Source organism: Heloderma suspectum, chromosome 10 (assembly GCF_057233095.1).
Source record: "Heloderma suspectum isolate Gila_16-S chromosome 10, 16-S_ref, whole genome shotgun sequence".
NCBI lineage: Eukaryota > Metazoa > Chordata > Lepidosauria > Squamata > Helodermatidae > Heloderma > Heloderma suspectum.
In genome coordinates this window covers 3,108,497-3,135,746 of record NC_139467.1, presented here as the reverse complement: position 1 = coordinate 3,135,746, position 27,250 = coordinate 3,108,497, and the positions used below count along the sequence as shown (strand labels likewise).

The window sequence follows — 27,250 nt, the reverse complement described above, 5'->3', positions numbered from 1 at the left end:
ATAAAAACTTATCTGCTTTTAAAGACAATCCTTCTGTCTGATTCTGCAATGTTCTCAACTGCTGCTGCTTTATTTATCTGGCTTTGGCTATTATAATTGTTTCAGGTTTTAATGTTTTATTAACTTTTTAGTGTTGTTTTATGCTATTTTATTTCCTTGCTGTAAACAACTCTGACTGCTAGTCTGACAGAAAATGCGGCTTTAAAATGCTGGAAATACAGGCATAACCATGGACAGCCTGAAGGATTCTTGGAGTACCTCCATTTTTAATCAGTTTTCAGTTTGCCATCTTAAAATTGTGATAATGCTCCATTTCTCCTCAAGAAGGTTCCCCTTCTGCCTTGCAGTTCCTCTCCTCAAATTATCACATTTCCATACATCAGGATATTTGCATCAGCAAGTTGCCCGGGATCACCAAGGAAAACTGCATTCAAAATCAACACCACCCAAAGGAATCAAAGCTAAGAAAGGATTCCTCATTTCTAGGAACAGAGGAAGCTGTCTTATACTGAGTCAGATCACTGGTCTGTGTAGGTCAGTACTGTTGACAGAGACTGGCAGCAGCAGATCTCCAAGGTTTCAAGCAAGAGCTTTCCAGCCCTACCTGGAGATGCTGGGGACTGGACCTGGGACCATCTGCATCCCAGATACTAATATGTTTTTTTAAGATGATAGTGTCTAGTTCAAGCCCCTTAACAGCAAAGCGTACTTCCATGGAATTTTGGGTAAAGTCAAGGACACAGACAAAAGGCTTCCTCCCCGCTTAACCAGCATTTATACTAAATAGGAATATATGAAACTGTTTGCTTAACAGATGGAACATATCTTTTTCTCAAGCATAGATATTCAAAGAGACACACTTCCATATGTTCTTTAGCCACTCAAAATTAGAACATAAGGCTCCAGAGAAAAATCAGGCATCCAACACAGATGTAAAATTATCTCCTCCCCCTCCTGATTCTCTTCCTCCCACTTAAATCAATAAATTTAAAAGAGCAAAATCAAGGAGCAAGGTATCTAGAGGAAGTCTTGAAAAATAAAAGATGCTCTTTACATCTATTTTGGAATCCTGCTTCCTCAACTTTCATCTTTCAAAAATCCAACATGGCTGATTTGATGTCAATGAACGGAACTCCCTTCTCTTCTTATACCTCCATTTCATCCATCAATTTAGACAAGGTTATAGCTTGAGCTTCACGAGCAGGTTCAATCTGCATCATTTGTAGTTAAAGCATTAGTAGGTGATAGGAAAGACCCTGGCTTGAGAACCCAGAGAACTACTGCCTGCCAGAGAAGACAGTCCTGAACTACAGCCCCAATGGCTCCATACTCAGTTTCAGGCATTTCTCCTTGCCAGATAAGCCATATATTATTCCCTCTTTAAATGCACTGCAGCAATATTTGTTCATCCAGAATCACAACAAATTTGGCCTATTTTTATAAAAAGAAGAGTTTCCTTCTGGGGGTGCTGATAAATGTTAGCAAAATCTTCATCAAGGAATTTCACATCACATCACAAACCTTGCTACACATGTCCATTTCATAGAAAAGTGAAAAGCACAGATCATATTAGAGGTGACTTACCCCAGGGAGGGTGCAAAACCTTCATTTCACAAAGACATACAAAAGGTGCTTTTGAGTATATCTTAAAATGCTAATATAGGAAAATACAAGATAGGCCTTTAAAATCATGAATGGTGTGGATACATTTTCCTCTCATGATAGTACAACCCAAGGAGCACCTGCATCATGCCACCTTCGAATCCCTCCTCAAAACACAACTTTCTGTGAAGTATTTGGCAAAGGCCCCTGGTTCCCATGCCTTACTGTAACACACTCTTGTAATTAAGCCTGAGTCTAAGCAATTGAAACAAGCCCATATTGCTTCCCTGTTTACTCTGCCTCTACTCCTCCCCCCCTTCCTCTGTGTCAAATTTTAGAAGCAGCTTGGTCAGGGACCTGTCCTCTTGAACTTTCTGAAGCACCATGCATACTGATAGCGCTATATAAATAAAAAGAGTAACACATACAGTTCATTAACAAAATGGGTGGAAATTGCCTCGAGTTCAGATGGCTTTTAAAAAGAGAATTAGACAAATTCAAGAGCTGCACCAAGGCCTCTCTAGTCCAGCATTGTTCCCACAGCAGCAAACTAGATGCCCCAATGGGAAGCTCATAAGAAAAGCATGAATACAATGTTCCCTCCCACTCGTGTTACCCAGCATACTGCCTCTACATACTGGAATTAATATAAGCGACAATGTCTAATCCCTTTTTAAAGTTGTTCGGGTTAGTGGCCATCACTACATCTTGTGGTAGCAAATTCTACAGTTGAACTACATGATGTGTGAAGTACTTTTTATCTCTCCTGAATCTCCAGCCATTTAGCTTCATTGGATGGCCCTGGGTTCTAATATCATGAGGGAGAAACCTTCTCTATCCATTTTCTCCATATCATGCATACTTTTGTAAACCTCCATCATGTCCCCCTTACTAAACTTCTTTTAAAAAACAAAGAAGCCCCTCATGTTGTAATTTTCCCTAGTAGAAGTTTCCATCCTCCACTAGCTAAATGGAGCCTCCACATGCAGGGGCAATAAACCGTAGAATACCAGGTGCTGGGAATGGACAAGCAGAGAAAGGCCATCTTCTTCATCTTCCTATCTTGCGTGTAAGTTTCTGGCAGGCAACTACTGGAGATGGAATGCTGGATGGCATGAAACCTTGTTCTGATCACGAATGGGCAGTTATTGTATATTTTTATTCATAACAATAAGCAGTAAAGTTCAACTAGCAATTTTAAGGAGAGGTTCTAATCTTTATGGCCAAATATGTATGTATGTATGTATGTATGTGTGCCTAGAAAACAATTCAGAGGAGAAAATTATTTCTTTTATCCTAGGACCAGAACTTTAGGCAATACTAGACAGGCCAGCTTGTACACAGCCAGGCTCCTCTTCTCTCATGGCTTACAAACAGTTCATTTCCTCAACTAAAACATGCTTCTGGATTCATCCATATTTTTTAAAAGTCTTTTTATCCTCAGCCAGAGTTGCAACATGCAAAGAACAATATATTTATTCATCCAGCAGGTTTGTTCCTTTACCAGAAGTTGAGCATTTTCCTTAAAATGTTGTCAGGATTAGTTAATGTTTTCACTGGCAAGAGAAAGCTACTCCTTGGCTAGCTTTCAGACCTTGTTTGCGCCTTCACATTGAAAGCATTCTTTCACATTGCCAGGGTCATTCACATCTATCCTCCCCCACCTGGAGGTTTGCAGCAAACTGCAATTTGCAGCTACCCAGTAGCCTGTGGCTTGGCTAACTTGCTCCACAGCTCACTCCCTGTGCTTTTTGCCCCACATCTCATTAGAGCCCAAGAATTCTAGTTCTTTTTTCTTTTTCTTAATAAGGAACCAAGTTTCTAGCCCTCATCATTTGCAGAGAAGCCACTCCAATAGCAGACATTTCAGTGCTGAATAAGTTGTCCCCTCTATAATGAACACAACAAGTACAAATTTGTAACTGTGCCACTGACTCTTGCCAAGTGTAGTTACTGTTTAAGCTTCTGCTTCCTTGCATTTTCCTTTGGTTGCTTCCTTGCAAAGGGATCCTCTCCTCCTTTGAAGTGATTCCAAGCTGGTAACGATACACAAAAGCAACATCTTGTCAGAAGCAGCCAAGAGCTGCAGATTTGCTTTTAGCCATCGGATGGCTGTCATTCTTGTGAAACATTTTCAGAGGGCTTTTGAACCTGTTTATATGATTAGTTATCCTGGGATACAAACCCTTGCATTCAACCTCTATTTGTTGACATGTTCAAGGGTTAAAACAGAGGTTGAAAAGAGTTGAAAGACAATAAACTCCTGGCAAGACCAGACTCGTTTCTATTATAGACCAATATAAATTAGATGTTTGAGTCATTTCTCTCATACACATCATAGGCTAATCAGTATCAGTTTCTATGGTGGACAGAATTCAGTTTCATAAAGAAACAGTGACTCTGTGATCATCTGACAGTAGTCAGCAAGGGTGTGTGACTGAGACATTCTGGAATTCCTTCTTTGCATCACATGGGTTGCTCCCTCAAGATAACCCCGGGGAGAACTGCTGACACGGGATTGGGTAAATAAGCGTACAGAAATTCATCCGATGAGGAGTTACGTGAACACAAAAACCACATCCTTACTTTAAGCATTTACCATAACTGGGTTGTCTCCATCGCCTACCAAGCTCAAGAGGTCCAAAAGACACATCCAACCATAAGTGGTTGCAGCTAATGCAGCAACAAGTGTTGAGCCCGGATGAAGAAAATCCAAATGCAAATTCCCATTAAGGGCTGGTCAGGGGATGCTGGGAGCTGTAGGCCTTTTTTCTGTCTAAACATGCATAAAATCGCACCTTAATATATCAAGCAAATAGGGTGGCTCTGGGCAAGTCACACTCAGCCTAAACAATGCAACACAGCTATTGTGAGGCTAAGATGGTGTTTGTATTCTCTGAAAAACAAGCAGGCTACAAACATAGATACTGGTTGCATGAATAATTAATTTTGCAGCATAATTTCCAACTTCCATGTCATTTTATAAACATGGCTGGTGCCAAATGCAAGTTGGTGAACTAGTATTACTTTACCTAGGATATTATGTCAGCCCTGAGAAAACGATGGTGTATATTCAGCTCAGGATGAGATGTGGTAAGAACATAGGATGCTGCCTTACACCAAGACAGACCACCAGCCCATCTAGCTCAGTATTGCTACAGACAGGCAGCAGCTCTCCAGGGTTTTAGACAAGATACTTTCCCAGCCCCACCTGGAGATGCTGCCAGGACTGAACCTGGGACCTTTTGCATGCAAAACAGGGGCTCCTCCACTGAGCTATGGTCCTTCTCCAAAATGCATGTTGCAGCTTCTTTTTCTTCCCCTTCTTTCACACCTTTATATTTGCTAGAGCAGGGGTGGACAACTTTTGGCTCTATGGATGTTAAAACTCCCATCATCCCTCACCACTGGCTAACCTGGCTAGGGTTGATGGGACTTGTAAGCCAAAACATCTAGAGGGCCACAAGATGCCCACCCCTGTGCTAGAGCATTCTCAGATTACACTTCTGTAAGCATAAGAGCGAAATGCTTATCCTTGAAACAATCTAAACTGTTGTGATGTGGAATGTCCTTTTTCAGGGTTCCAGCCAGCCATGAACTCTTCCATGCACTCCATTTCAGCCCCTTCCATTCCCCATCCTCAGCAGTCAGCCAGCATTCCATGGACACCAAGCATGCTCAGTTCTCAACGGGTTGTTCTGGTAGTGGTGCGGATTCCTAAGGGGTGGGTGGGGTACTTTTGCAAACCTTGGGGCTGATACTTCCCTCCTGTATATGGATGGTGCCATTTTGCCTACTTAAGGCTAGGCACTTGGAGAATTGGAGTTCCTATTAGTATATCTGATGAGATTGTATTCTCCAGGAAGCTGTGAACCACACATAAGTACTGGAAAAAAGGTGAACATAGGTTGTAGGCATTCTCCTGAGCCTACCGTAGGAAGCGCAGGTCCTAAACAACCTAAAGGGGAACATAATTTCCAAAAATGTAGTGTTGTTGCTCACACCGTAACAGATCCAACCCCCGCCCCCCGCCAAATCAGAGGAGTTCCATCACAATCCCAAACACCAGAGAGGCCCTTCCTGAATTTGCCACCTGTGTTCAAAGCCTGGACAAATAGGGGCACATAGGCAGTGGTTCTCAGCGGCTGCACTACAACTGTGGAACATCCTACGGTCTGAACATTATGCAAGGATGAGTCTGCCTTGCTGCTCAGCCAGTAATCCATCTCTAGGTCTGCTAGCTAGTGGCTATAACTACCACAATACACACTGTGTGTTGCAGCGCAGCCTTGATTGTCACAGCAGATGTACTAATCAACAGGGCTCTGTCCACTTGAACGAGATGCATCAATCAGCAGGAGCAACTCTGTAGAGAGAACAGCCCAAAAGCACATCCACCAATCAATAGGTTTTAGAGAAAGGCAATACTTTTCAAGCACATCACTGGTGGGTCTCTCTCTCCCTCTCTTTCATAAGTAGAAATATCTCTGGGTGGATAGAGGCTAAATCTCACTTCACTTTTAATTTACACTTGCATTTCACTTCCCAGCAATTACAGGCATTCCCACTTTAGCTAATTGAAGGTGATTTAGAAATCTATTGGAGGCATCTGTTCAATGGGATGCAGTTACCAAACATGATGGGGGAAAGAGACCAGTTTGTGCAAATACTCTGATGCTCCATTCCAAGAGTTCACAGTAGGCTGCAGCAGAAATCTCATCTGATTCTTCCCCATCAAACAAAAAGAGAGCAGAGTAATATTTTGGATATGGGTCCATTTTGTCCCACATTAAATTGCATTCCAATACCACATTCAAAATTGCTATTGTAAAGTAGCATTGCCTACCACACGCAATGCCCTGTTTTCCTCAGCCTCCAAGTTATTTGCTCTCCAAACACCACTTGGGCTAGTTGTGGCTTGACTGAACATGGAAGAGTAGCTAATAACCGTAACAGGGGTTTTAGACAGTTGCAGTTATTGGCGTTCTTTGAGAAGGGAGTCAAGGGTTTTGTTGCCAGATGGTTTTTGAAATGGCATATGTCGCTTCTCTGCCTCTCAAAATCAATCTACGTCTGCCTCCACACTGACATGTGGCTTCACCCTCAAGATTCAAAGTGTAGAAAATTAAATCTTGCCTGACTGTAGCAACCAAAAGAAGTTGCCACTCTCCTCCACATATGGAAACCTCTCCTGTGACCTATCTCTGCTTCCTACTCAAGGCAAAGCTCCATTGCTCCCTGCCCACCATTTCATACTGTGTGATTTAAGGATTCTCCCTTGAGCTCAATCCAGATGCCCCTCTGTTATGCCTTTTAGACCACAATCCTATGCATGTTTAGACAGAAAAAAGCAATGCTGGCTGGGGCATGCTGGGGGCTGTAGGACTTTTTTCTGTCTAAACATGCATAGGATTGCACCCTCATTTGTTTAAAACATGTATACTCTGTCTTTCTATTAAAATGCTCAAGGCAGCTTATTATAACAGTTAAAACAAACACCAGCTTGTTGTCCAAGCAAGCTACTGACTTCTCCACCAGGCAGAAGTGGATAGTTCTTCCCTGTTTTCACTTCAAGATGACAAGGGAGGCCTCTGGATGGGGCGAGGCTTGTGCTAAAATAAGTTTGGCTTCAAGTGAGGTCAAAGGCAGAACCAGGTGGAAGATCATCCTGCCATGCTGCAGAAGAGTGCTTTACAACTTTCAGTGGAAAAACGATGTTCTAGGTTATTTTAGGTTCAATAAATACAGACTGATCATTTATGTGGGCACGAAGCATATGTTGTTTATAAAACAGCAAAAATCTGGAACGTACTAAACTACTGCACACAGCACTCTGCATATTCCATCACCCTCTAAACTCCTCATTTCCAACACTTCATGGTTGCACTGCTCCATAACTGGCTCCCCCACCTACTCTCATCTCAAATGCTTTTGTGGGGGGGGGGGTGCCAAGGAAACACATTTCTCTACCATTTTGAGTGTTTCCCCAGCACCTTTACTCCAAGAGCCTCCATTTTGGCTGGAGAACTGAGCTAGCACAGGATTGGCCACAAATGGCAAAAAAGCAGCAAGCATACACTAGTTCTCTTCTATTCCCACCCTCTATTCAGCAGGCATAGGACTCCCCCCAGTCCAACTGTGTAAACGCCATACCCAGTTCCAATCTAATAAACTCTCACAGCACACCTATTGAATTGGCTACTTAGAACCCTAAAAGAGAAAGGCATTGTACGAGAAAAATCCGAGGAGAAACCACTCACCTGTCACCTGCTTGTTAATCTTTTGTTTGTTCCTGGAAAGCACCCTCATAGAGCCACCCCTCCTTTTGCAAGGTCTTCAACACCCAAGTCTGTAAGTGCCTGGATATACCACCACCACCATCCTCAACATTCCTGTTATGCGTCTTCTCCCCTCCACTCCCTTGTAAATTCCTGGCTGGTGTCCACCTTGCATCCTGTGATCATCACATGTGCTCTCCGTCCAGACTGCGCCGAAGTCAAAGGATAGGTAATAATCTCTCCTCTCTCACCCTATTTTCCTGCCTTTTTCTCAGTCCTACTGCAACTATCCTCCTTCTCCACAGCTTTTTCATCTAAGCTGAAGTTCCTTACCACCAATTGCCCCCACAAGCCTCCCTTGTTCTCCCCTCCTGGGAATGCCTCATAATTAACCAGTGAGTTACTGTTTTCAATAATAGCTTTTATTTTCTGGGAAAGCTCTGACCTGTCTCTGTTGCTCCCTGAATACCTTACGAGGGCACTCCTTGCCCCAGACTACACAATCTGAACATTACCCATGCTTGATTCCTTTGCATTTTGATTAACATGCTACTAGAAACAGTCTCCACCACAATGACATCAGGCTGTCCTCAGGTGGAATAGGGTCCGAGTCACATCAGGAAAAGTTTTCTATCACACCAGTTGGAGCTGGATTGCCTCAAGCATGTGTGTTCCAGAAAGACTTATTCTCTGAAATTGGAGAGGTAGTATCCTTAGAGAAGTGTCTTGTGCACGCATGGTAAGAAGGGCAATAAACCAAAGCAAGGAGATTTTAAATCCACCAACGTATCTGAGCCCAAAGAACACCCCAAGTCCATGGTAGGAGCATTCCATAATTTGGGCTGGGGGTGGCATTGGAAGGCAATGGAAGACAGCAATTGTGAATTGTTCTCTCTCAGTCTTCACCATGTCACCCCAAGCAGCCCTCCAGACAGTTACCTGTATCTGTCCTCTGGTGACTACCCACCCCAAAAGGCATCATCCTAAGGGAAGTAGTAGTTAAAAATTATGCTGAGGATGTCTTTTGTTGGAATGAAAAAAATAATGAAGAGCCACCTTGTCCCATATAAACTTGTCCTGTTAAGGTCCTCAGCTTAGACCATCAGGGGGTTATTTGGCAGTGACATGGGACATGGTAGTGGCACTGACATTGTGGAACTCTCTCCCCATAACAGCTTCAGGCCTTTCGTCGAGGTATTAAGACCATTTAATGTTATGACCAGTCCGTGTCCTGGTTCTCTCCCGTATTTCCACCACCACCTCTATGTGACACACTGGTTTTGCCACTAATTTTCATTGCATTTTATAAACATATGCTCAAAATTCAACTTCGCAAGCCACTTTAAGGGCCTGTGTGTGGAAAAGTAGTCTACAACTATTACTACAAATGAAATCCTGAACTCTCTATTCACCATAGTGACCCCACTTCCTCTCCTCTGCCCTCATCTCCCCCAGCTGCTCCTTCCCCAATGATCTTCACCCCCAAACATTCACACTTTGGCGCATCTCACCCCTCATGATACCCCCTAACCACACCCCCCCTCAGCCCCGCAGCTTTTTACCCCTACCCTTCAACCCACACGCACCCAGGCTTTACAAACGATGCCCCCCGGAGTGCCCCTCCCCATACACACACCCCAGCTGCCCCCAACTCCACCTCCATTTGGCTGCTTCTCAGCCCCGTAAGACCCCCCCACATGAGACCCCCAAACTCAAGGAGCCCCCCGCCCCAACCGCTTTTAGCCCCCCTGCCCAGCCGTAGCAAGAGACCCCCAGGCCCCCCTTCTTGCGCCCCCTCACCCACTTGCCTTCCCGCTCGCGCCGCTCCCTCTCCGTCCCCCACCGCCACCTTCCAGCTCCCTCACACTACCCCGCTCACGCCGCCGCCATCTTGGGAGCCAGCCAAGCCGAAGCAGGCAACATCCGGGGATAGCCCCGCTCCCCGTCGCCCTGGCAACAGAGTCCTCCGCCCCCGCCCAAAGGGTAGCTAAGGGGACCGGAAGGAGGACGCGTCGCTCCTGACTGGCGGAGGCAGAACAATGCCCCTAAGAAGCCATCGCCCATTCGCCGGGCGAGCCGAGGAGGGGGGAGCACTACTCTCATTGGCTGACGCGGAGGACGATTGATGGGTGAGGTGCGGGGGGCGGAGAAGTTGCTTTTAAAGGGGACGCGCCCTCGTGCTGAGGCTGCGGCAGCAAAGCTGATTTGGGGGGGGAAGGGGGGTCAGGAGTCAGGGTCGCGCGCGTGGGCGGAGTTTTGGTTGGCCAGCTGCGCATGAAGTGATTGTTAATTACCTTTTCATAATTATTTCAATCGTTTTGGTTGATTGAGTACTTGATTGGTTTAGTTACATGAGTGACACAACCAATGTTGTACTGCAAAGACTATTACCAAGGAGAGCTTTTCTGTGAGTTAGACGTCTTTGTTGTCGAGTCGTGTCCGACTCCTCGCGACCCCACGGCCCGGAGCACGGCAGGCCTCCCTGTCCTGCGCTCCCTCCCGGAGCGGGCTCACGTCCGTATTCATCGCATCGGTGATGCTGTCCAGCCCTCTCATCCCCCGCGTCCCCTTCTCCTTTTGCCCTCAGTCTTTCCCAGCATCAGGGTCTTTTCCAGGGAGTTTTCTCTTCGCATTAGGTGGCCAAAATATTGGAGCTTCAGCTTCGGTCTCTGTCCTTCCAATGAGCATTCAGGGTTGATTTCCTTTAGGATGGACTGATCTGACCTCCTTGCAGTCCAGGGGACTCGTAAGAGTCTTCTCCAGCACCACAGTTCGAAGGCATCAATTCTTCGGCGCTCAGCCTTCCTTATAGTCCAGCTCTCACAGCCATACATTACTACAGGGAAAACCATAGCTTTGATTATACGGACCTTTGTCGGCAAGGTGATGTCTCTGCTTCTTACTACGCTGTCTAGGTTGGCCATAGCTTTCCTCCCAAGGAGCAAGCGTCTTTTAATTTCAGGGCTACAGTCACCATCTGCGGTGATCTTGGAGCCCAAGAAAGTAAAATCTGTCACAGCTTCCATTTCTTCCCCTTCCATATGCCAGGAAGTGATGGGGCCTGATGCCATGATCTTCGTTTTTTTAATGTTGAGTTTCAAACCAGCTTTTGCACTCTCCTCTTTCACCTTCAACAAGAGGCTCTTGAGATCCTCTTCTCTTTCTGCCATTAGGGTGGTATCGTCTGCGTATCTGAGGTTGTTGATAATTCTCCCGGCAATCTTAATTCCGACCTGTGATTCATCCAACCTGGCGTTTCTCATGATGTACTCTGCATATAAGTTAAATAAGCAGGGCGACAATATGCAGCCTTGTCGTACTCCTTTCCCAATTTTGAACCAATCAGTTGTTCCATGTCCGGTTCTTACTGTTGCTTCTTGACCCTCGTACAGGTTTGGAATTCTCTTGCTTTCTCCATGATCCAGCGAACGTTGACGACTTGATCTCTAGTTCCTCTGCCTCTTCGAAACCCAGCTTGTACTTCTGGTAGTTCTCGGTTCGCATACTGCTGAAGGCTAGCTTGTAGGATTTTGAGCATCACCTTGCTGGCATGTGAAATGAGCGCAATTGTGCGGTAGCTTGAACACTCTTTGGCGTTGCCCTTCTTTGGAATTGGAATGTAAACTGACCTTTTCCAGTCTTGTGGCCACTGCTGAGTGTTCCAAATTTGTTGGCATATTGAGTGCAGCACTTTAACAGCATCACCTTTTAGGATTTTAAATAGCTCAGCTGGAATACCGTCATCTCCGCTAGCTTTGTTGTTACTAATGCTTCCTAAGGCCCACTTGACTTCACTCTCGAGGATGTCCAGCTCAAGTTCAATGACCGCACTATCATGGCTATCAGGGACATTCAGATCTTTCCTGTATAGTTCTTTTGTGTATTCTTTCCACCTCTTCTTAATCTCATCTGCTTCTGTTAGGTCCCTGCCTTCTTTGTCCTTTATCATGCCCGTCTTTGCACAAAACGTTCCCTTGAGATCTCCGATTTTCTTGAAGAGATCTCTAGTCTTTCCCATTCTGTTGTTTTCCTCGATTTCTTTGCATTGTTCATTTAAGAAGGCCTTCTTGTCTCTCCTTGCTATTCTCTGGAACTCTGCATTCAGTTGGATATATCTTCCCCTTTCTCCCTTGCTTTTCGCTTCCCTTCTTTCCTCAGCTACTTGTAAAGCCTCATCAGACAGCCATTTGGCTTTCTTGCATTTCTTTTTCTTTGGGATGGATTGAGTTGCTGCCTCCTGAACAATGTTACGGACCTCCGTCCATAGTTCCTCAGGCACTCTGTCTATCAGGTCTAATCCCTGAAATCTATTCCTCACCTCCACTGTATATTCATCAGGGATATGATTGAGGTCATACCTGAATGGTTTAGTGGTTTTCCCTACGTTCTTCAATTTAAGCCAAAACTTTGCAACAAGAAGCTCATGATCTGAGCCACAGTCAGCTCCAGGTCTTGTTTTGACTGACTGTATAGAGCTTCTCCATCTTTGGCTGCAGAGGACATAATCAATCTGATTTCGATATTGACCATCTGATGATGTCCATGTGTAGAGTCGTCTCTTGTGCTGTTGGAAAAGCGTGTTTGCTATGATCAGCATGTTCTCTTGACAAAACTCTATTAGCTTTTGTCCTGCTTCATTTTGTACACCAAGGCCATGCCTGCCTGTTATCCCGGTGATTTCTTAACTTCCTACTTTAGCATTCCAATCCCCTATGATGAAGAGGGCATTTTTTTTGGTGTTAGTTCTAGTCCTAGAAGGTGTTGTAGGTCTTCATAGAACCGATCAACCTCAGCTTCTTCGGCCTCAGTGGTTGGGGCATAGACTTGAATTACTGTGATGTTGAATGGTTTGCCTTGGATTCGTACTGAGATCATTCTATCATTTTTAAGATTGTACCCCAGTACTGCTTTTCCCACCCTTTTGTTGACTATGAGTGCTACTCCATTTCTTCTCAGGGATTCTTGCCCACAGTAGTAGATATGATGGTCACCTGAATTAAATTCGCCCATGCCTATCCATTTTAGTTCACTGATTCCCAAGATGTCGATGTTCAATCTTGCCATCTCATGTTTGACCACCTCCAGCTTACCTTGATTCATTGATCTGACATTCCAGTTCCTAAACAATATTGTTCTTTACAGCATCGGATTTTCTTTTCACCACCAGACACATCCACAGCTGAGTGTCCTTTCAGCTTTGGCCCAGCCGCTTCACTCTTTCTGGCAGTACTTGGAAATACCCTCTGCTCTTCCCCAATAGTATATTGGACACCTTCCGACCTGAGGGGCTCATCTTCTGGCGTCATATCTTTTAGCCTTGTGATACGTTCCATGGGGTTTTCTTGGCAAGAATACTGGAGTGGGTTAGCCCCTTGCGAAAAAAAAAAATGAAAAGAAAGGTTCCCAGGCCAGGCTGGGAGTCAGAAATCCAAAATCCCAAGTTGGGCGATGCCTTCTTGAGACCATCTGAAATGCTGCACGCTCTGTTGTGGCATGGGGCGGGGGGGGTGCTTAAGGTGCCACAAGACTCCTTGTTGCAATTAATCATGATGGAATAATAATTCTAATGATTTCTGAACATCATTTTAATTACCATAGAATCATAGAATAGTAGGGTTGGAGGGGGCCTAAAAGGCCATCGAGTCCAGCCCCCTCAATGCTCAGTGCAGGAATCCAAGTCAGAGCATCCCTGACAGGTGGCTGTCCAGCATCACCTTGAATGCCCCCAGCATGGGAGAGCCCACCACCTCCCCAGGGCATTGGTTCCCTTGTCATATTGCTCTAACAGTCAGGAATTTCTTCCTGACGTTCAGCCAGAATCTGGCTTCCGGTCACTCGAGCCCATGATTCCGTGCCCTGTACTCTGGGATGTTGGAGAAGAGATCCTGGCCTTCCTCTCTGTGACAACCTTTCAAGTACTTGAAGAGTGCTATCATATCTCCCCTCAGCCTTTTCTTCTCAAGGCTAAACATGCCCAGTTCTTTCCATCTCTCCTCGTAGGGCTTTGTTTCCAGTTCCCTGATCATCTTCATTGCCCTCCTCTGAACCCTCTCAAGTTTGTCTGCATCCTTCTTAAAGTGTGGTGCCCAGAACTGGACACAGTACTCCAGATGAGGCCTAACCAGTGCGGAGTAGAGGGGAACTAGTACTTCCCGGGATTTGGAAGCGATGCTTCTATTAATGCAGCCCAAAATAGCATTTGCCTTTATGTTCCCCATTTATTTTAATAATTATTCCTGGCTAAATACTGCATCATTTGACACTTCCTGGCCTGGGGCACTAGTGAAGTTGGCTAGCTGGACCGCTGCTTAAAGGCAAGAGAAGATAAATGAAATCTCCCAGGATTTCGGTGCTTTCATCATGCAAATGAAGCTCTGCAATGCAATAAATGCAAAGCTGCTTTTCATGTGAAAGGGTCAAGTGAGCCTCCCCGAATAATTCAGAAAAGAAAAGGAAAAAAGTCTGGTTCAGAGAACAGAAGTTTGAGAAGTGGGGAGAGAGAGAGAGAGCAAATGCAGAGAGCAAGGACACCCCCTCGTGGAGAGAGCGGCTAAAGCAGGAGCGGGCCATCTTCCGCAGCCCAAGGGCTACATTTCCCCCTGGGTAGCCTTCTCAGGGCCCAATGCCAGTGATGGGTGTGGCCAAGGCCCCACACACGACACACTACTCCCCCTCTTCATACACATCCACATACTCTCCTCGCACACCTTTCACCCGTCTCTCTCTCACCCCTTCTGTCTCTATCCTTTAGAGCAGGGGTAGTCTGAGGAAGCCCAGCCCCTTGCTTCCTCCCCCGCAAGCCGTTTTTCAACAGGGCACCCTGTTCCCTGCTTCTATTGAAGTCAATGGAGTGATATCGCTCCACACGTCCCTAGTGCCGTGCCACTGTGGGCGCCATGTTGCCCACTCCTGGCTAGACTCGTTGCTCCTTCTGTGAATACCCTGCATGGCATCTTTTAAGAACTGGGATTGACCGGCCTTTCAAAGTCCGGTACCTGCTGACTTGGACATTGATACAAATAACTGGTTAAGGATTTTGAATTAAAAATGACACTCCATTCCAGGTTTTTTCCCTATATTTAAGTTTTCTTCAAGTAATGTCTTGTATATTAACAAGTTTTAGTCATCTCTGTTTAATGCCACAGCAAAACTCTCGGTTCAATGGTACAGCAAAACACAATCACACAATTGTGTTGATGCCATTAAGTTTCATTGCTCTTAGAGTCTTGCAAAAGCCTGAAATTGCATAACATTCACAGTTTACCACTGAATGTTAATTTCACCTGAAATTTACAAACTGAGAAGACTTTGCCTTTCAATTTTCATTCTGTCATGCTCATATCAGAGATCTGAATCAAAAATTTGCCTCTGTTCGAGGGGCAAATTGGCTGAGGGGCAAGAGAAGAAAACGACTGTATTGTGGAACAGAATAGATGTATTGATTGATTGATTGATATATTTGAGTCACCTTTCAGCCCAGAAAGACCCCCAAACCTGTAAAACAATGTAGAAAAACATCACACACAGCCCAAAACTTATTCTGTGCTGTAGAAAAGGCTAATATTGGGATCACAGACACCAAGGCAGGATCACACCAGCTGTAAACTACCTTCTCAGCACAGTTCTCCAACCTGCAATAGGGGTATAACAGTGGGCTACACTGCAGGACTGCTGTATACTACTCTCTCAGCAAGACATAGTAGTATACAAAATGGGGTTATGGCCACCGGCTAAGGCTGCTTTAAAAGAAGATTGGACAAAGGCCTGGAGGATAAGGCTATCAATGGTTACTAGTCATGATGGCTATGTGGAATGGCCAGATTCAGAGGCAGTACCCCTGAACAGCAGCTGCTAAGGGACGACAGTGGGAGCGGGCCATTGCTGCCTTTAAGTGCTACTGGTGGGCTTCCCAGAGGCATCTGTCTGACCACTGCAGCAGGCCGGATGCTGGACTAGATGGACGTGTGTTCTAATCAGGGAGGGCTCTTGTGACCTACTTCGAAGCAGCCTTGCAAATAAGTCCACAAAGGTTTCCAGTCCACAGTGTTTTTCTTACTAGTCTACCTGTCTGTCCATATATACCTACATTCTTTCACACCATATAAATAAATATAAATTTATATATTTATATTTATATATTTTGTAATTCGTATACTTATATATTTTATAATTCATATACTTATATATTTTGTATTTTATAATTTGTATATTTATACTTATATAAATAGGAATAAAGATTCATCTGTGTGGGCAAGGCTCCCTTTCCTAGTCAGCGTGGATGTATTTCACGCTTCCCACATGCAAACAGGAGGGAGGCTGTTTATAAGCCTGCACCGAAGGGCATGATTCTCATTCAGGTCCTGGCAAATGCAAGGCTGGTCCAACTGCTGGACAAGAGGGACATTATCTGTACCTCACCAAAGAGCAATTGGCCTGGCTGCAATTTCACTCCTGGCCAAGCGCTTGGGCGAAACCAGGGAAGAAATATTCCTTGGATGGGTCTCCTGCTAACTCGGAAGTTTCCAAAAAAAAGGTTGGGTAGGGGGCTGATGAGGATTCCCAGTGTGTCAGCTATCCTGTCCCAGGGCAGGAAGAGGACATGGCAGAGTCCCCGGGCAATGTGCAACATGACAACCACCGAGGGGGGCTGGCTTTGTGACGTCCTCTTCTTCCTCCATCAGAGGCTGCTGGATATCAGAAGGCAAAAACGTCTCCAGCCGTCTGGACCAGGCAGGGCGTGGCGATGTCACGGAGGATCATCCAGCTCAGCAGAATTAGTGCCCTGCTTCAGGGCCATGCCGTTCTTTGATCAGCCATATCCCATCCACCACTTTCCCGTTCTGAAAGGCAACAACAGGGATTTGGGGCTCAGGGACACTCCAGGGAAAGCTGTGCGATCCGGCTGCAAGCTCAGGGAGGCAGCCATATCAGATGTAGGGTGTTGCAGACAATGCAGGGACGGGACATGTCTGGAGGTCCCAGTTAGCGCATTTTAAACAGGCAAGTCTTTGTGGCTGGAGCAAGGGGTTGGGATCAGAAACCCAGAAGCTTCTTCTCACCCAGGGGTAAGAAGAGTGGTGTCAATGCTGCATGTACTTCGACCCCGGAGGGGGAGGGGCTGGTGCAAACCTGGAGGCAGCAGGAGGCAGACGGACGCGCCCTGGAGATCCCTGCGTTCAGGTTGCTATTTGGAGAACCAGCAGCACCTACCTGGTCATCTGAGACTTGTTCCAGCCAGAGGTGGGTCCTGTTGAAGATCTGCATGCGGGTGAATCCGTAATCCTCAATCCGCACAGCGCTCCATTCTCGCGGCTCAGGGATAAAGGGGTCCAGCCGTTCTTGACAACCCTGGAGGCAGGGGGTGGGAAGAAGCTCAAATGCAAGGCAATGTCCAAGGGAGTTTACCATGATGCTGAGCTATCAGCACAAACAGTATGACCTGGCATAGGACAGTTTCCAATGCAAAGAACTCTGTATATGCTCAGAGACTTACTATTATCAATTCACAGGTCCCAGAAAATGTGCCCTCCCTCAAAATTAAGCCCATCCCCCACCCAAACCTGCCACGTACAGCTGATCCGGTGATAATATGCACAGGAGCGCCAGGATTGGAATAGGGGGCCTTGGTGCTGCCATTGTAAACCTGCAGGAGGGAGCAAAGAGAGTGGGGAAGAGGGGGAGAGAGAGAAAGAACGTCATCGGAGGTCATGAACAGCAGGAATGCAGCAATGGAGAGATTGCTGGCAGCCAGCCTGCAGAAAACACCCCTCCATTCCTGACCAGTTGCCTGGGGACAGAGCATTTCTCAGAGTGAAGGGACCTCGAGCCTTCATCAAAAAAGGCAAGGTCTTTTTCGGTGGTGGCTCTCCAGTTGTGAGATGCCTTCCACAGAGAGGCTTGCCTGGCACCTACATGGAGGATTTTTCAATGCCCGGTGAGGACCTTTTTATTCTCCCAGGCTTTTTAGTTTGGTCTTGTTTTTAATGGTGTTGTTGCATTTTTAGAACTTTTCATCCTGCTGGTTTTTACACTGGTTTTCTTCTGTTTTAAACTAAGGTTTGATTACATTGTATTTTAGGGTCTTAACTTCTGTGAGCTGCCCAAACAACTTTGGCTATTGGACAGTATAGAAATGTAACAAACAAATAAAAAGATATCACATGGATCGGGGCCAGTTTCCCACTCTCATTTGCTCGCAGAACCATGGAAAGGGCATGACAGAGAGGGGGATTCCAGCATGGAGAGGGCTCCAGGTCTCTCCCCCACCCCCTCCCCGCTGCCCCCCTCCCGCAGGGAGATCTTGCTGGTTAGTGGCAGGGCTCCCCGCTTCTTCCAGGCTGGAAGGTGAGCAGCGTTGAGGGCGAGCAGCGCCAACGTTCCAGGTGCCCTCCTGAACTGGACCCTGGCCCGTTCCCAGGTCTGGAATCACCTTGTAGTCGTAGAGTGGCCAGAGCCTCTCGTAGGAGTGCTCGTGGGCCCACAGCTCCAGATCGACCCCTGGCAAATGGGGAAAAGAAAAGGAGGTGCAGTGAGGCTGGGGCTGCAGAAGTCCCCGTCCCCAAGGAGAGGAGACTGCCTGGGAGGAACAGCAGCCGATGCTAGTGGGCGTTCCCTCGGGGCAGCGGTGCAGAACCGCTTGCAGCCCGAGGGCCGAGCGCCATTTCAGATGAGCTCTCTGGGGCTGCGTGCTGGGGTGGGCGGGGCCACAGGCAAAAGTGGGTAGGACCAAAAGCACCAGGGGCAGGGCCAACATACTTAAACGTACCGGCATATTGTAGCTGCAGGCTCTCGCTGCCAGCAACCAGGCCTTCGGAGAAGCATCTCAACCTCCCGAAATGGGAGGAAAAACTGCAGAAAGCCCAGGAAGCCACCAAGCGATTGGTGGCTGGGGAAAGGGCCGTGGTGCTCTGGAAACCCAGAGGGCCGTATTTGGGCCACAGGGGGCCGTGCTTCGTCTCCAGGCCTGAGGTTCTGCACCCCTGCCTCAGGGCCAGATCTCTGAAGCCTGACCATCTGCTCCCCGGACGAGTCCAGCAATAACCCCCTTCCCCTGGCGGAGGCCGACGGCTCCAAGGTCAGTGGGCCGGTGAGTCTTGGAGAGCTCCTGTGGAGTTCTGACTGAAGCCTGGACGGGATCCCCCGCCCCACTGACCTCGGCGCCACCGGCCCCCACCGCTTTCACCACAACCGCCGTCAGCGCCACACAGCTCTGTGGGCGAATGACAGCCAGCAGCAGCACGGCCCCCAGGGAGGGCAGAATCCAGACCAGCAGCAGCTAAGCCCCTGCATTAGAACAGCACCCCAAAAGCACGTCGCTTGGTGACGGAGCACCCGCCCAGCCTGCGGAAGGCCCCGGCTCCTGCCCTGGCACCTTCCGCTGGGAGGGCCTCAGGGCTGGCAAGGGCCTTGAAGCGCGATGGACCAGGCCTGGCTCTGCATGAGGCAGCTCCCTACGGGGCTGCCGTGGTGGCGCGGGGCTGTCGCTCGGAGCCGGAGCCCTGCTTGGCATGTAGAAGGTCCCAGGTTCAGTCCCCGGCAGCATCTCCAGGGAAGGCGAGGAAAGGGCCTGCCTGGAACCCCCGGGAGCTGTTGACATGACTGGGCTAGACAGACCACAGGTCTGACTCGGTTTAAAGTAGCTCCCTACGTTCCTATCAGATTATCTGAACCAAGCATTCTGTTTCCAACAGTGGCCGACCAATTGCTCCTGGGAAGTTCGTGATCAGGGCATGAAGGGGACTGGCCAGCAGTCGCTGTTATTTTCTCAGTATCAGGTAGATTTCTTGTGTACACGGAGGTTCCATGTTGCGACGGACAGGCGAATTCAGAGAGCGCCAGCGTGGTGCCGTGGTGAGAGCGCTGGACTGGACTGGGGAGACCCGGGTTCAAGTCCCCACTTGGTCATGAAGCTCACTGGGTGACGCTGGGCCCGTCCAGAACCCTCAGCCCAACCTCCCGGCAGGACTGTTGTGAGAAGAAAATGGAGAGGGCAGTCATGTGCGCCGCCCTGGGCCTCGTGGGGGAAGGTGGGGTATAAATATAAGGAACAAACCAGCAAAAGAATTCAGCCTTCTCCAACCTGGCCCAACACATCTGGAGGGCACCATGCTGGGAAAGGCTGGTCTAATGCTTGTTTTAAAGCTAGTTTCCATCATCACACCTTGTGGCACTGAGTCCCACAGGCTAGTTGTACCCAAAGGGCCTTCTTTTGCCTGCCTTTCCCAGCCCTGCCACTTTTGACTGGAGACACTGGCGACTGCACCTGGGACTTCCTGTGTGCAAAGTACGACCTCAGTCACAGAGATTCAGCAGCTTCATTGTTGGGGTTCTTGTCTGACTGTATCCCCTCACCCAATCTCACAGGGCAGAATGGGGGTGTTGGCAGAAAGCCCGCTGGAAAAGCAGAGCCTTAAAACCTACCATACTTGTAGAACAAGTCCTCCAAGCCATACTGGTGCGGATCAAGGCCTCGGCGAACCTGGGGCGGGCGGGCGGGCGGGCGAGAGGGAGAGACAACAAATCAATCCACACCAACTCTTGGAAACTCCCTTCCCAACGACTCAGTTCTGCAGCACCCCAGAACATAGTATTGGGCTCAGAACTCAGGTTCCCAAGAATCTCAGCTTGCATTAAAAAAAAAAAGTTCCTAACCCTCATGGTTGCAACGCTATGCTTGAAAGTGTGGGGCCCGAGGCCCAGTACAATCTTAGCGTCCAGAAGGGGTTGCCTGCATAGCTTCTTGGCCCTTCCAACATCTGAGTAAAACAGAAGTAGTTATACAGAACACTGATGGACACAATTTGCTCTGCAGGATCTGGCTTTTCTCGGCTCCTTCCTCGGACTCACAATGCTCTCGTGCTGGGTGCAGTCATCTTTGTCGTTGTTGGAGCAGTACATGGGCCGGTGCCCCATGGTTATGATCCAAGGGCGCTCCTTGCGCCTTTCCGGCCGGATCGCCTCCTGCCACAAAGGGGAAAGAAGTCGGCAGGGAACGGGTGAGCCCAGAGGAGGCTGGCAGCCCTGATGTCAGTGGGGTGGTGAATCTACTCCAGGTTTCAGTCAGAACAAGTCAGAACTCTAAAGGAGCTGTCCACGGTGCTTTGCTTCACACCTCAGACAGCTCCTTCACAGCTCTGATTGAAAACCGGAGCGGATGCACCGCCCCACCGACATTGGAGCCTCCAGTCTCCCCAGCCCCTTCCAGCCGCCCGCCGCAGCTCGGCCCACCCAGCCTCAGGGTCCCGCTCCTCACCTGCAGGTCCTTCTCCAGCCACCGGAACTGTGCTGCCACCAGCTGCTGCCCGTATTTCAAGAAGAAATACACCTCGGTGGAGAAGGAGATGATGTGCGCAGGGCCGACATCCCAGCTGGAAGGAAGAGCTGGAAGTCAGCGGCCCAAGGGAATCGTGTAAAGAGCAAGAGATTCCACGACAGAACGCCCAGATGAGGGCAGCGGTCCAGGCTCATGACTGCCTCCACCCTAAGCTTATTTTTTTTAAGATTCTTTAAAGCACTTCTATCCCGCTCCTCGGCCAAAAAGGCTCCCGGAATGGCTTATGTGCAATCGGTAAAACAAGGGAGTCCCTGTCCACAGTCTTGCTGTCAAGGGCTCCTTGGAGGGCTCTCAGTCTAATCCAGTAGCCAAGTCCAGACACAGACAAAGGGATTCTTTTCAAAGCTTTATTCTTCTTTTACAACTTAACAGCTCTACAGGTAGCAACTAGATCTGAGCAGCAGCATCCCTATGCCCTAAGTTAGAACAGTTGGTCCCTGTTTGAAGGGCAATTACTGGCAGACCCCTGAATATAAGGACTAGGGAGAATCCCTCCCCTTTTCCCTTGGATCCTCTGGGTGCAACCGTTCTTTGAGCGCGAACCATTTGGCGCCGCTCTCTGTGTCTGCACCGCGCATCCCCCCCAGTCTGCTATCTGTGCTGAGTCACTCCCTGGACTGCTTTCTAAACTAGGAATGTGGGTGGGAGGAATTTCCGTCAGCTGTTGGTCCTGGGAAAAAAGGAGCGCGCTCCTCTCCCGAAGGAGCGACTGCTCTTCCTCAGCATCAGAACTACTCTGGGATTCTATGGGCTCAGTGTCCACCCTGACACTTACCACCTAAAAGTACACGACACACAAGGGAAAAGGGAAGCAGAGGGAAGAGGTGGGGAAAACAATTGAACGGCCCGGCTTCCCCGTCTCATCTCCCTCAGTACAGCCTGCTGGATTTATCCCCTGGCTACTGTAAAATAACAGCCAGGCATTCTGAGGAGAGACTCTGAAGTCACTCCACCAATTTACACCAACGCAGTGTCACCCAGAAGCCCAGCGTGACCCGAGATCAGCCAGCAATTCCCTCCACCTTATGAGCCTTTGCAACAGTCCATTTCCAGGGAGCCTGCACTGAAAATGACGTCAAATACTATCAGTAATGAGGCTATCATTGGCTTGATGGCTGTATGCTACCTCCAGTATCAGAGGCAGTATGCCTAGGGACAGCAGTTGGGAGGGAACATGGGCAGGGGTGGCTGTTGCACTCATGTCCTGCTTCCCGTGGGCAGCTGGTTGGCCTCTGTGTGAATAAAATGCTGGACTGGATGGCCCCTTGGTCTGATCCAGCAGGGCTCTTCTGATGTTCTTAAAATAAATCAGCATATATCAGCCTTCCCCAATCTGGGGCCCTCCAGGGTACGTTGGACTACAACTCCCAGCATTCCTGACCACTGGCCATGCTGGCTGGGGCAGCTGAGAGGTGAAGTCCAAAACATGTTGAGGGCACCAGGTTGGGGAAGGCTGGCATACACAAATGCATTATTATGATTGTTTCAGCATGCCAGCTGCAAAGCCTTTTGCTAATCCACCATGCATGAGCGGCTAAAATGGCTGGTCGGACAGGAAGGTTTCTTTCTCCCTCTTCCTCTGCCATCACCTCCTACTTGTGGCTCAGAAAGGCTGCCCCCTGCTGGACAGGAGGACACTCACCTGTACCAGAGGCTCTCCGTGTTACCCGGCATGCTGAAGCGAGAGCGGTAGTTGGAGAAGTTGCTGAAAGAGGGAGCAAGGGAGAAGGTGAAGGAGGGGCGAGCGAGGGGGCTGCGGACAAAGGAACTTCTCAGTCTGAATTTGTATCCAACTCTACCAAAATTCCCCCATTGCGAGGACTTTTGCCACTCTGTGTAGGCTTCTAAATGTCATGGAATGTGAATCTTAAGCAACCAAGTGTGTGTGCATGCATGCGTGAGCACACATGTCTGCGCACACAGAAAATGCACAGGTGTGTTGTAGCAACATGTGCTACGTGCGCAAATTACAGTCACATACCACCATACAATGCAACAATTCCCTTTTTAAACAGCCCTGGGCTCCTGTATCACTTGGCTGTGCAACAGCGGTCCTGAACAACTTAGAGGCCAAGGAAGTGTTTGTTCTTTTGCTTAAGGGGATGCCAGAAAAACATCATTGTCCTGCAATCTCCACCATGCAAACTGAGCCTCACCAGCCCATGGAGTGGTAGCCTACTGGGCACTTTCATGTCGCGGTGTGTGCATTTACAGGCGTGTGCACTGGAGACGAGATGCATCCATCAACCTACTCAGGCTGCAATCCAGCATAGCCAGTAGTGAAGAATGATGGGAGTTGTAGGCCAAAACATCTGGAGGACCACACATTGCCCAGCCCTGCTGCAACTAGGCGTGTCCCAGAAATCCTCACTGGAATCAAATGAATTCAGATTTTTATGAATCTGACCCACAGATCCCACAGCAGACCAGTGTTTCCCGAGTCGCATGGATTACATGGACTTGAGGACCAGGGTTTTCTTACTTTCCAGAATTTTCCACAAATTTAGTTGTAGAAAAATACATAAAGCAGAAAAACAATGTCTGGATATGTGCATTTCCCCCATAGGCTAAAGCAGGAAAATGTGTATTTGGGGGAGGATGTGCAGGGGGGTGGATTTGTGCTTTTGTGCGAATGCGATTTTTGGGAAATTGGAAAAAAATCTGATTCCGCCAATGACTGGATGATGGAATGAAAGGATATTTCACGAACATCCGTGAAACACAGACGGAATGGATTTTACAAAATCCATACATCCCTAGGTGCAACCCTAGGCACACTTACTTGCAAGTAAGTCTCCCTGAAATCAGAATCAGAATGAGGCCAGCAGGTCAAACCAACACGATGATAAGAACCAAGTCCTCTCTTAAAGCAAAACCAGGGACGGTGATTTACATGGAGGCAGAGCACAAGGGCTGCTGGAACAGTTGCTGATGGTTGTGGCCGGCCCATCGCTACTCACTATTTCTCCTCGTGATTCCCTGGGCAAGTCATGTACGGCAGCAAGGCAGCCACTGGCTCAATCATCCTCATGAAGGCGTCTCCAACAAGGGCATCAGACTGTGAGACACAGGACAGAATGCTTGGGAAGAGAAATGCTGGTGCCACATCTCAGAGGGCCCTGTGATAGGCTGTCATTGACCCACCGAGGGGAAAAGCCAGTCGGGGGCTGCAAGGGATGGTGGGCCCAGAAGTGTGCCCAGAAACAGACAGGGAGCCAGCGTAACTTTTCTGAAGCGGGCATCGTGTGCTCCCTCGCCTGTGTTCCCACAAGCATGCTTGCGGCCATGTTCTGGCCCACCAGATGTTTCCAGGGACCCTCGAAAGCAGCCCCACATAGTATCACAGTAACGTCAATCTCAATGTAACTGTGGCACATGTCTCGTCACCGTGGCAAGATCTGATCCTGGAACACCCGCCCAACCTTACTGGAGCAAAGTAAAGGACACGATGCACAGTTACGCAATGTGGGTTCCTGTGCTACATCATTGTGATTTCCTGTCCGTGTAGAGAAACACACTGAGCTGTCGATCAGAAACAGCCAGGCAGCCACCACAAACATGCCCACGCAGACCTGGTGGGGTTCACAGCCGGCACATATGTTCAGTACATGGCCACCCACTTTGAGACACAAGGAAGATCCTCTCTGCACATGATTATAGGTCAGCCTTTCCCAGCATGGCACCCTCCAGATGGGATTCTGGGAGTTGTAGTCCAACACATCTGGAGGGCCCCAGGTTGGGCAAGGCTGGCCTACAGCGGCTGACATGCCATGGTTTTAAAACCACTTAATTCCAGATCCCAAATGTAGGCAACCCACAGACCTCTTACCGTGTCCATGTTGTAGGCAAAATCCCCTGTCGAGAGAAACAGAATCAGAATCAAACAGGGCAAGCACTATTTGCAGGGGGTGAAAGGGGGATTTTTTTTTTTTTTTAAGTGCACACGTTTGCCCTCTCCTTCAACCTCTAGAGGGGTCTAAGGGGGAGCTGGCATTCCATGCCCCTCCAGATAAAAACCCAGGCAGGAGAAGGCCCCCTCCGATCATACCTACGTGCAGCACCACGTCATACAAGCCCATCCCAGTCTCGCGCTGCAGTCTTGGCAAGGACTGGGGGTTCACCAGGCCCATGTCCCCAAATACAGCAAAGCGCGGGCTCCAGTCACTGCCGTTCAGCATGGCCTGGAAGCCGTAGGGCCTGCTCCAGCCTTGCCGGCTCCCACAGCGATAAGCTGCAGAGACAGAGAGGGGGGAAGACTGGCTCAGGAGGCCCCTGAGTGTCAGTCTGGAAATGCTGCTTTTGGCTCACCTCCCACCAAAGCAGCCCTAGTTGGCCTAAGACAGGGGTGCAGAACCACTTTCAGCCCACGGGCCGAACCCCATTTCAGAGAAGCTCTCGGGGGCCGCATGCCAGTGGTGGGCAGGGTCAAAGGGGAACGTGGGTGGGACCAAAAGCAAAAGGGCACATAGCAGCATATTGTAATTTAAAGCTCTTACTGCCGGAAATCCACCCCTGGGAGAGGCATTTCAGCCTTTTAGAATGGGGGGAAAACCGCACACAAGCTGGGAAGCCCCCAAATGACTGGTGGTTGGGGGGAAAGGAGGCAGGGTCAGAGAAAGGGGAATGGCCATCGGGGGAACCCTGATGGGCTGGATTGGGACCTCAGGTGGTCTGGATTGGGCCCCCAGGCCTGAGGTTCTGCACCTAAGAAATCTCAAAGCCCGGTGCAGAGAATCCAGCAGGTTCCAAGCAGAGGCCCTTCCACTAATTAACACAAGGTGCAATCCAGAAGGACGTTCTCTTGCAGAAGCGCTGCTCATGTGCTTGGTCGTTCGTCCAAGGGGGCTAGTGCAGAACGATCGGGGAGATGGTGCCCCTGTGGGCCACGTGTGCCGTGACGCCCCCTCTGCCACCCTCAATGGCCCCAAAGCCGCCCACCTGAGGTCCCTGCATCACCCGCTCACCTCAACTGATTACACCACCTTCCTCCAAGGAGCTCCAGGTGATGCAAATGTGCTCCTTCTCCTTCCTCCACAACTGTATCCTCACAACCACCCCACGAGGTTGGGTAGGCTGAGAAACAGCAACCAGCCCAAGACCGCTCAGGGCGTTTCAGGACTGAGCCGAGGGTGGAACTCGGGTCTCCCTGGGCTAAGCCCGACGCTCTCTCCACTGCCCCACACTGGCTTATAGTAAGCCCATCTCAAACCGAAACACACCAGAGAGACAGAATCCTCGCCTCCAGTGTCCCTCTTTCCAGGATCAGACCCTGCTGTCCTTTGCAAGGGGTTTGGGTAGCACAGCTAATGTGGATCTATTGCATGTCTTTTGCGGCTTTCCCCAAATGCACGCTAGAACGACCTGCCCTTACCGTAGCGCTGTCCTGGCACAAGGCCCTGCAGGGAAACTCGATGGATGAACATGGCGCGGTGTAACTTCCCGCCATCCACAAACTGCGAGGCGTTTCCTCTGGCCAAGAGAGTGAAGGCCTCTCCGGGATCCAGGCCAAACATGACAATGGATTCTGCTGGATCAAAGGTTGTCCAGGTCACCATCATGGAGGTGGGGTCTCCTGCGGAAGGCACCAGCAGCTAACTTCAATCACAGCATGTGTGCACTTATGGACTGGACTGCAGGGATTGTTCCCAGCTCTAGTCTAGGATTGAGCTCAGGACCTTCTGCAAGCAAAGCACGCACTCCATCACAGATCTATGGCCCGCCAGGGTAAAGGGATACCAGGAGTCCCCAGCCTGTTTGGACCCGTGGGCCCATTTGGGAATTTGAGAAACCCCTGTGGGCACCACCACAAAATGCCTCCTCAGTGGATCATCACTTTGGCGTCTACCTGCCACATCTGTGGATCTTAAGCTGCGTCTTACTCAACAAAAACTTTTCTTTCGTGTGAAATGGACACCGCAACGTCTCTGAAATAAGGGAACGTCAACTTCGACGTATTGCTGGTGGTGCAATACAGCTAATGCTCCTTTTAAACACATGTTCTGGCAAAGTCCAGCAGTTGCTTCTTTTGGTGGGAGGT

The 27,250-nt window shown here is 48.8% G+C and overlaps 2 protein-coding genes across 6 annotated transcripts in view; both read right to left on the bottom strand.

The window, feature by feature from the left end:
• The window catches only part of PAK4 (p21 (RAC1) activated kinase 4), an 84,655-nt gene extending 74,736 nt beyond the window's left edge, over positions 1-9,919 (bottom strand). Inside the window, exon 1 of one of the 3 annotated variants that reach the window (XM_084814645.1) lies at positions 9,751-9,919. The gene's annotated coding sequence lies outside the window, so the exon portion shown is untranslated. Of the gene's footprint in view, positions 1-5,872; positions 5,922-9,688 lie in introns of those variants that run through there. The other 2 variants (XM_084814641.1, XM_084814644.1) reach the window with 2 other exon arrangements.
• A 6,074-nt stretch (positions 9,920-15,993) lies between these two features.
• ACP7 (acid phosphatase 7, tartrate resistant (putative)) overlaps positions 15,994-27,250 on the bottom strand; it is a 16,019-nt gene continuing 4,762 nt past the window's right edge. The window contains exons 3-14 of one of the 3 annotated variants that reach the window (XM_084814648.1): positions 26,585-26,737; positions 25,262-25,444; positions 25,043-25,068; positions 24,174-24,271; positions 22,856-22,918; positions 21,133-21,247; positions 20,727-20,840; positions 20,301-20,358; positions 18,310-18,377; positions 17,452-17,523; positions 17,091-17,228; positions 15,994-16,720 (exon numbers count right to left, since the gene is read on the bottom strand). In XM_084814648.1, the coding sequence (XP_084670774.1) occupies positions 16,655-16,720; positions 17,091-17,228; positions 17,452-17,523; positions 18,310-18,377; positions 20,301-20,358; positions 20,727-20,840; positions 21,133-21,247; positions 22,856-22,918; positions 24,174-24,271; positions 25,043-25,068; positions 25,262-25,444; positions 26,585-26,737 (1,154 nt within the window). In that variant the 3' untranslated portion in view covers positions 15,994-16,654. Of the gene's footprint in view, positions 16,721-17,090; positions 17,229-17,451; positions 17,524-18,309; positions 18,378-20,300; positions 20,359-20,726; positions 20,841-21,132; positions 21,248-22,855; positions 22,919-24,173; positions 24,272-25,042; positions 25,069-25,261; positions 25,445-26,584; positions 26,786-27,250 lie in introns of all 3 variants that reach the window. The other 2 variants (XM_084814646.1, XM_084814649.1) reach the window with 2 other exon arrangements.